The sequence below is a fragment of the Empidonax traillii genome, unplaced genomic scaffold (genome assembly GCF_003031625.1).
Source record: "Empidonax traillii isolate 1590-97213 ecotype Southwest subspecies unplaced genomic scaffold, ASM303162v1 scaffold389:size961896, whole genome shotgun sequence".
Taxonomy (NCBI): Eukaryota; Metazoa; Chordata; class Aves; order Passeriformes; family Tyrannidae; genus Empidonax; species Empidonax traillii.
Genome location: NW_020955582.1, coordinates 811,311 through 821,214, shown reverse-complemented (window position 1 = coordinate 821,214; position 9,904 = coordinate 811,311). Strand labels below are relative to the sequence as shown.

General features: G+C 39.4%; 1 protein-coding gene across 2 annotated transcripts in view; it reads left to right on the top strand.

The window, feature by feature from the left end:
- Positions 1 to 9,904, top strand: part of FGD6 (FYVE, RhoGEF and PH domain containing 6) — a 74,090-nt gene that overhangs the window by 4,193 nt on the left and 59,993 nt on the right. For both annotated transcript variants that reach the window (XR_003572324.1, XM_027893464.1), the window contains exon 2: positions 6,184 to 8,620. Coding sequence is in view for 1 of the 2 variants with exons in the window: in XM_027893464.1 (XP_027749265.1) it covers positions 6,184 to 8,620 (2,437 nt within the window). In the remaining variant the exon portion in view is untranslated. The remainder of the gene's footprint in view (positions 1 to 6,183; positions 8,621 to 9,904) is intronic.

Sequence of the window (9,904 nt, the reverse complement as noted above, 5' to 3'; positions counted from 1 at the left end):
ATCTCTTGCCCTTACTCTAAAGTTATCCCTGACTTTCTTGTTCTATTGCAACAAGTCCGTGAACAATCTGAGATTTTGAAATTGATGTTTTCCTTTTGCAGTTTACTTAGGATGGTTTCTACAGCTGTAGTGGCTTGGAAACCCTAGTTTTCCCTTGTATTTTGCAGACTACATGAGTTATCTTCCGGGATGTCATGACTCATTCCTTTTTTTGTTTTCTTTTGAGCACTGTGGCACCTGAGAAAATCAGAGCCTCTCTATAATGAGAAAATAAATATACATTTGCAGGAAATAAATTAATGATCTCACAATATTTTTTGAGGTGTTTACCTAACGGAACTTTCTTTCTGTAACTGAAAGCAAAGTAATTAAACTGAAAAGCCTTGTAACAACTCATTAAAATTCAGGCTGCTGGAGAACAGGAGTTTTAAAATACTGTTTCTCTGCGCAGCGCATTAAATGCTATTGCAGTAATGCCTCAGTGTATCCCAAACATAATTATCTCTCCTCCCACATGCTCTTGAGAAACCAGATTGGCTTTTTTGTTTTGTCTGTGAGTTGTAGTGTTTTATGCCAGTAGTCTCAGGGTCAGTAAGACACATCAATTCCTCGGCACATTACCTTCTGGGCACTGTATTATTTTCATATGTAGCCTACAGATGTGATGCCCTGTCTCTGGGAATACAGTGTGCATATGTAAGCGAGGTGCCATGAGAAAACCAGTACGTACATTTGCCTTAGGCCAGCTGCTGAAAGGTAACAGTTTCAAGCTCTTTTCCTAGTTAGGTGTGCAATAGATACGTGAAGTAGTACGTGAAATAGGTGTCACTTGTAGGTGAGAAGGAATGAACTGCCTTATATACTATGTGGTAAGATAAGAGTATATGTAAGGCCAGCTTCTATAAAGTAGCTGATTTTTAAATTCACACCTTGCCTTACCCTATAGTAACTTAATTCTGTACCTGTACCTTAAGCTTAGGTTCAGCTGCTGTCAAAATCTGGTGTCACATTGATTCATTGTTTTACTGTCTTCCTACTGTTTTGTGATTCAGAAAGGATATTGCTTTGGGATGGGTTTCAGGATCCTGCCTGATGTACCTCTTGGGTGACTCGAGATAGTCCCAAAGGGCACTCTGAATACCAGGAGAGGGGCCTCTGTTCCCGTGGAGCTTTGCAAGGAAAGGAATATCAAGTTTTGTTATCGTGACAGTGTCCAGAATCACTTGTCCCTGTTTCTTGCATAGATGCAGGTGAACATGACTTGTTCTTGCTCTTTTGTTATTCCCAAATGTAGAGGTTGTTAACATAATCTCAAAAGTATGGGCATAAATATGATGTGGGAAAAATATTCCTTTAGCAACAGTAAGGTTTATTTTTAAAAGGCGTAGTGCTATTTGATTTTTTTGCCTCAGTTCAACTTCATGTATCATCTTTACTCCCAGTTCTGTGCTGAGCAGACAAGATAACAAGAGGTAAAAATTTGAGGTGAAGAATTGAAAGCTGAGCAGTAATAATGCTTAAGATTGTGCTGTCTTATTGGCTTTCCTAGTTGTTCATGATAGTGCATAAGAGAAGACACTTGAGCATTTTTGGTTTTAAGTGAAGTCCTCAGCTGTCAAATCCTATAAACTGAAGAACAGAAATGGACAATTTAAGGCCAAAGGATTGAGAGCAGAAGTTGCTTCAGGGTGTTTGCTTCCTTCTCTAAAACAAATCAAAGGAAGAGTGGGAACTCTTGCCAGTCAAGCAATATCAAGTGTCGGTCGCAGAGGAGCTCAGCAGGATGAGAATGGGTGTTGCTTTTTCCTCAGCGTGCTGGAGGACATAATTCACCAGAGGGACAAATGTCTATTTTCTGTACTGTGACCTGAAGTCAGATACATGCATTGACCTGCATGTACACCATAGGTGGTTCTAATGACTATTTATTGTTAGAAAAATAATGCCCTTTAAAATCCACTTTTTTTAAGGGTGTTAGGTGTTGGTATTTTTAAACTGCTTTTTTTTTTTTTTTTCCTTCAGCACTGAGCATGATGTTGGCTGTAGATGAGTAGCAGATTTCCTGTTGGTGATGAGAGCATTGCTAGTCACTTTATTTATGGCTTTCTTCCTTTGCCTAGTCAAGCAAGTCAGAGGATATCTCTTCACAGTTTCTCTGGCTCCTAAACATTTAATCTGTTTATGCAAATTAAATTTTGTGTTTCTGCTCTTACATTTGGGTTTACTACTGGTATTCCTGAATGCAGGGATTCTTTCTGAGAAATGGGTTAGGACTGGAGAGGGGAGATCATAGTGATTCTCTAATCTGAGAAGGACAAGCCAAAGAATCCAGTGTCCAAGCAGAAGTTTCCTCTGAAACTTCTACACGTCTCAGAAGGTGAGTTTAGGTTGACTGTAAGTGCTTGTGGCTCCTCCACAACCCTAGGCGAGATGTTCCTGTAGTTGATTACCCTTTGGGTTTCATAACAATTTTAGAACTTTGTTCCAAGTTTGAACTTGTCAAACTTCACTGGTCGGCTGTGGGAACTCATCAGGTCTTTTAGCCATCTGTTATCTAAAATCTTCCATGTGTGCATAAGTATATATTCTGTTACCATCTTACTTCTTAAATCCTTGGTTGAATTAAGCTGGATGAGCTTTCTTGGGATTTGAGGCATAATTTTTAGACCTTGGATACTTCTGTAGTTATTTCTGATATTGCCAGAAGGTGACAAAGCATGTCATGAACAGTCTGGCAGGTGCTATGAGCAAAAATATTTTTGGCTCCCTTCATCTTTTTATATTTTCAGAAGATTATTTACTGCTTAGCTGCAGACCTGCATGGAGCTCTCATATAACTACATAAAATTGATTTCCAATTTCTCTTCAATTTTTACTTGTCTAAGCATATCCAACCATCTCTGTTCTTAAATGAACCATTCCATATGGCACCAGGAAAAAGCCCACTGACCAAACAACTAACCACTCCATGCATTTGCTGTATAATGTTTCCATGATTATATTTATTGTTTCTCACCAAAGAGGCTTGCTTATGCTTGCCATTTAACAAAACTCATTCTCATATGACTTCTAGTCATTCCTTACACCTTTATATATAAAGAGTTGCCTCCTACTTACTTTTCTTTCTATTCTGGATGAGAAATTGTCCCTTTTAAAGCACTGTGTTATGTAGAACTGGTTTTTTTATCCACACATGGCAAATTAAATTAGGTTATAATCAACTGAACTTTAATTCTTGATTTCTAATAGAAATCTACTATACTTTAACCCTTGCCTAGCTACTGTAATTTTTTTTCAAAGTAGTTCATCACTTGTATTTTTCAGAAACTTAAAGATATTTTGTTGAGGAAAACTGCTGGTATGCATTCCCTTCCTGGAGTCTTTTCTCTCACGTCACATTTATGTTTGAAAGGGCTCTTCATCACATTCCTTTCTGATTGAGTGGCTGACTGCAGATCTGTATTGATACCAAGACTGTAATGTGGCTGTTAATACATTGACCCATATCTACTCTAGATGAAATGTGCAATCACTTTAAAGCAGACAGTGGTGTCTTTATTATACCACACAATCTACTGGTCTCTTCTGTCTGTCCCAATGCTTTTTAACATTGAAGTAATTTGAGGAATTCTAGTAGGCTTCAGAAATCGTATTGAATTGTGCTTATTATCAGAAGTTAATTTTTCTTTATCTGTTCATTATCCAGGTTTCCGCTACTGGCATATGAACAACGGGTTTGTTTTCTTCACATTCTTTTATATTTTCACGTTTTAGTTTTGAATCTTATATTCAGGTAGTGGTGTCATGTTATAATTTCTGAGTGTCCTCCATAATAAATACAAGTTGAGAGCCCTGCAGAGGGATCTAGTGTGGTTGTTCTCCAAAATGTTAGGCAGTCCCACTATAGAGTGAAACTGACAAGATTTATGGACCTTGATTTGCAGAGTGGGACAAATAATCCACAGGATATCACTTACCTACCCAGTGTTTAATCTCCTGAGTCTTCAATCTGTTTCTCTCACATCAGGAAGGGTTGCAAAGCAAGCTGTCTCTCTCCTGTGTTCAGGGAGCTTTAATAGCTTAATTAATATTACTGAATGTGGCCCAGGTCTACTGCTGTGTTCAGTTCTGTGACAAACTGGGCATCTCTTCCTTGTTTTTTACTGCCATCACTTCATTCTCCAACTGAATAGGCAGTTCCTTGTCTGAAAGTGAGTGTACAGTTCTCTTCTGCTGTTTGAGATCAGTGGTTACCTGTCCAAAGGGATAATTTATTAATTTTTTTCCCTAGCAAATTGTTGACTCTTCTCTCTGTGGGAAACCTGTCTTTAGATGGGAAGCAGAAGGTAGTATAGCCTTGGCAGTAGCTGGTAGTTGGGTCACTATTGTCAGTGGCCAGAGGGAGCTGTACCTTTGGAAAGAAATTCTGGGCTCCCTCTTGCAAAGTCTCTCAAACGTTTTCTCTGCCATCAGGTTTACCTTTTAGTTACTTTTTGCTAATTTACCTTGATGCTAATATAATGGCATCAAGGACAGATGTTCCAAGGGTAAGCAAAGTCAGTCTGGATACCACTTAATGATTAATGTTCTAGAAAAACATGGGTTTCCTGTTTCTATAGTAGAGACATTGTTTCTGGCTGCTTGCTAAGAGCAGTGGTTTGCTGTTTGGGAAATACTTGCAACTGAGGGCATCTGCCTTTTTTTTTTTTTTTAAATCATCTAGATTGCTTAAAACAAAACAAAAAACACCACAAAACAAACTGCAACCAGAAAAGGACCCAGCCTGAAACTTTGAAGCTTGATTCTCACATTTCTAGGCTAGAGATTAGGATATAGTTGCACATCTGTAATAATAATAATATTGGTGATAAAGCACAACCAAACACCAAACCCACAGCTGAAAGGGAGTAATAAATAAATCAATGGCTTACCCTATCTCTTTGCATGTGAAACATTAACTAGTGTGTTTTCTTTAGGGTTCTATTTAACATATGTAGCACTTCCTGAAAGTATACCAAAATATTATTCATAAGAAAAGTAATATGCACAGAGGTAATACATAAACAGCATGAGAAACTTGTTTACTTTATAAATCAATTTGCATAGATAAAAACTCACTAAAAGCACTTAAAAAATGAAATTATTCTAGTGTATGGAAATCAATTGATCATAAATAATCTCCTGCAGTATTAAAATGTTTCAGACATACCTTAAAAAAAAGGCAACCACAAAACAAACAAACAAACAAATTCCCAAACCACTCAAAACAAACAAGAGGATTAAACCTCCACAATCTACAAGTTCCTCATGAGCTCCTTTTCCTGCTGTATGCTCTCCTCAGGGTTTGTCATCTTGTGCTGTCAAGTGGGTGATAAGTCCTAGCAGTGGTGACTGCTTCTAGGTCAGTCAGTAACATATTGGGAAGAGTAGCTTCATAAGTGGCACAGAAATAGTGTTTTACAATAGAAAAGTACTGACTTGCTACAGATTACTGCATTAACGTCACACCACAGACTCATTTCACTGAATGGCTGGTAGTGATGTGCCAGTTTTGCAACTGGTACAGTAATCCATCTCAATATTATCTAAAGAGAAGAGGAAGGGAAACAGGAATTTTAGGTTACACATTTCCAAACATAGTGGGGGAAGGGACTGCCAAGAACTTTGGTTCTTGGTTCTAGGAACTGCCTTGGTTCTGGGAAAGTTCTAGGGGACACATGTACAATAAGCCATGAAGATAATGGGACAGCCTAGCTGTCCCATTATCTTCATGGCTTATTATACATGTGGCCCTTATTATACTTACACTATTTAAAAATGGTATTATAATAGTTCGAACTGCAAAACCAGGCTAATCTGCTCTGTTTTTATTAACATCGTACTTTAGCATCTGAGTGAGGACATACACGTAATATTAAGTTAAACTATTTTTTAACAAAAAGTTACATTTGAAGCCTTTTCCTACCACTCTTTGTTGTACCTATTCAAACAAAGAAAGGCAACTAGTAAAAAAGCGGTGTTAGGTGAGGGAGGCATGCTTTTAAGAGAAAAATGCATTCATACACACACTGAGATCTTGTAGATCACAAGTTAATATTACAAAACTTCCAATAATACTGCAGTGCAGGTGAAGTTGTTCTGTGGGCAATGGTGACTAAAGTCTTTGTTTTCCATTTTTCCTAGAAATTAAGAAGCCACCAGTGGCCCCCAAACCAAAATTTGTGGTAGGACACAAGGCAGCGCCTCCACCTGTTGCACCGAAGCCTGATGTTGTACTTTCTGGTGTGATACAATCAGCAAGGAAAACCAAGCCAACAATTGCACCAAAACCAAAGGTTCTCAAGAGCTCATCCATTCCAGAAGTTAAACCTCCATCGTCTACGCGAAAAAGCACAAAAAGCTTTGAGGAGCACAGGGAAGATTCTTCTCAAACACTAGACCACTTGAACTACAAAAATGAGACCTCGGAAGGGAGCACTGGCAACACCACATATATTCTTCCTGTGTCATCTTGCAAATTTGAATGCCTTCATAAACTTGGAAGTGGAGAGAAAACCTGTAGAACTCAGATCATTCTTGAGCACTTTGAAAGCTTAGAGAACATCAAAGCTGTTGAAAGAAACGCACCATCTCTGGGCGATAGTCACAATGAAAAACTGGGAAATAGAAGTCAGGTGGTTTTGAAAGCCAGCATTTCGGAAGAGAAACTTAAGGATGTCCTAACTCACGGTGTATTTCCTAACAGCAGTCCTGTGAGGCATAGGCATGCAGACAAACTTGACAAAGGGGATGGTAGCAGTTCCAAGAACATTGTTAAAATAGAGTTTATGGAACTTGTACAGTCTTCGTCATCTTCTGAGGTAGCTAAAGGGAAGCAACAAAATACTGATGGTAAGATCACTGCTGATGAGTTTCAAATGTCTGAAATTTGTCCTAGTGTGACTGAAAATAACCACAATTGTTATTGCCCATTGGACCAGGAAATCTTAGAAAATGAAAATTTAAGTAGCAATAGTATGTTTTCAGGTGAAGTAGGGATGAAAGCAGGTGCTAATAAAGCTTCCCCTGAAACATCTTCAGTCTTGAGCTCAAAAGTGCTTCCTATCCCTAAGCCAAGAAAGCCACGTGCTGCATATCTGGTCCGTCAGGATGGCATAGACACCGCAGGAGAAGGAACAAAGGAACCATCTAATTCAGAGAAAGATTCCTATGGGCTTGTGGACCAAAGCTTTAAAAACCCAGCAAAAATTAATGTCCTTGGACAAAGTGTTTGTTATAACAATAATACGGAAGTGCTTCATCCTGAAAAATGTGAGATAACTCAAAGCAATGCAGACAAAATGCATCATGTGAAGGAATCTGCTGTGGAAGATTCAGCTTCACAAAATATTTTGCCTCAGTTGTTACACAAAAGTTCTGATTTGGTGGGAATTGTTGAATGCTCTTTAGATACAGACCATAAATTACTTAACTCCATGGATGAGGTAACAGGTGACAGCAGTATGCCAGGTGCTATGGACAAAAGGACTAACTTTGTCCGGTGTGATACATTGTCCATGAGTTTGCCAAAGCAGATCAAATTGACTTGCAGTCAGCACTCATCTGCTTCCAATAGCCTCCATGTTTCCCCGCAAAACTTGGAAAATAAAGAAGTTAAAATAAAGGATGAGAATTCTCCAAAAGTTGTTCCCAAGAAACCACAGAGGCACAGCCTTCCAGCTGCTGGTCTTCTGAAAAAAGCTGCCTCAGCAGAGCTTGTGGACAAAAGTTCCTACACCTCCAGTGAGAACAAATCAAACAGTTCTCTGGAAGGATCTCACTTCACACATCCACAAGCCAAGGAGCAAGATGCACTGTCATCCTGTGATATACCCAAACGTTCTGAGAAACCTGTCTGGAAGTTACCTCATCCTATTCTTCCATTTCCAGGGAATGCTGAATCATTAAAAACTGCTAACATTGCTAACAGCTTCAACCACTTCACTGTTGTGACAAAGCCTAGGGCCAAGTCTCTCTCTGCTGTGGACATGGACAGGACAGACAAGCCCTGCAAAGACCATCAGAAGAAAAGCAGCTTGAAAAAGTTCCTGAACATGAAACTGTCGGTTTGCCTAATGAAAAGTGACTTCCAAAAATTTTTGTCCAAAGGCAGCCAGTCAGTGGATAGTGCTATTGCCAACCTTTCCACTGGGGACAGTTATGGAAGTGGTAACAACAGGAATACAGCGTCTGTAGGCAGTGAAAGGAAAGCTAAATCTGCCAAGGCACATTCTGTAGAAATAAGTAGTCCGGCGCTGCAGAAGAAGAGGCAGAGAAACAGGAGTCAGCCTGAGATGCGCAATAACCAAAGGCTGGAGTCCTTAGATAGACATGAACTTTTGGGGGAGAATGTGGCACAAATGCGTTTGAACTCTGTAACCAGCACTTGTGCTCCGGAGTACGAGAACGTGCGTCACTATGAGGAAATACCTGAGTATGAGAACTTGCCTTTTGCTATGGGTTCTAGGAGGAACCTCTGTTTTGAATGGCAGAACTCCAGCAGCGTGGAAGACCAGAGCACTGGCTTCTATGAGGCCGAGGAACCTAGAGAAGCTACAAACAGGCACTGGAGACTTGACAGGTAAAACAAAAAGGAAAGGGGAGTTGAACAGCTCCGTTGTAACTCTGTTGGTTGTAAATATGTTTAAATGATGACTTGGGAGGCTGTACCCCTTACATTAAATATCAGCAGGACTGTTGTTGCTGTATATCTTTCTGTATACTTTTGTTGTTTTGAAAACTGCTTGCACTTGGCAAAGAGTCAAGAGGAAAAGTAAGCTAATTATTCCTCATACATTCCTCAAAATTTGGGAAACTTATGTGCTTTTTCAGATATAATTAAAGCAAATCAGAGACAGTCATGTATTTATATCCAAGAATACTTCAGTGGGGAGGAATGAACCTTACTAGTCTCAGGATGAACTGAGATAAGTGCCCTTAGAATGCATAGTTGCTAGGTTTATAGGGAGAATGAATGTATTTTTAGATCAGTTGATAGAACTGGGAAAAGCAGACAAGCTTTTGGGTATGTAAATTCTTCATCAGGTCTTGGAAGTGTTTTTGAGTATAACAGAAGCTACTGCCTCTTCCTGAATCTTCTGCCTCTTATGTATCTGTCTGCTCCCAGCAAAGGTGGTAGTGAAGCACGATTTCTGTGTGACTCACATAGGATGTTAGTGTGGTGGGGTTTGGTAACTCTGCGGGTTGCTGCTGTGCTTCTTTGTCTAGGAGGTGGTAGAGACAAATAATACCAACAGATTTAAAAAGGGATTGGACAAATTCATAAATATGAGGAAATGCCTTCTTGTTACACCAGGGAAGGTTTAGATTGGATGTTAGGAAAAATTCCTTCACTGAAAGGATGGTCAAGCATTGGAACAGGATGCTGAGGAAAGTGGTGGAATCACTGTCTCTGGAAGTGTTCAAGCAATGTCTGGATGTGGCACTCAGAGACATGATTAGCGGTGAACATGGCAGTGCTGGGTGAATGGTTGAACTCGATGATCTTTGAGGTCTTTTGCAGCCTTAATGATTTTGTGTGATTCTATGTCTGAAACGAGTGCTAAATGGAACAGGGAGGAACAGATCTTTTAATATTTGTATTCCTGTGTCTGTGGATTTTGAGAAGAGGAATGGGCCACAGAGAGTGGCCAAGCTTGTATGTTCTCCCTAAGTAGCATCACTTAGTGTGTCCCATCAGTGTGATAACAGATGAAATGTTGTTTTGACTCAATATGGTATCATCCAATTTTTTAACTTCAGCTAATCAGTTTGTCTTTGAGATCCTAAAAACTTATCTCAAAGCAGCAATAAGGACTTGAATGAAATATGTGGCCTGTATATTTCCAAGTCCCCAGTAAACTTC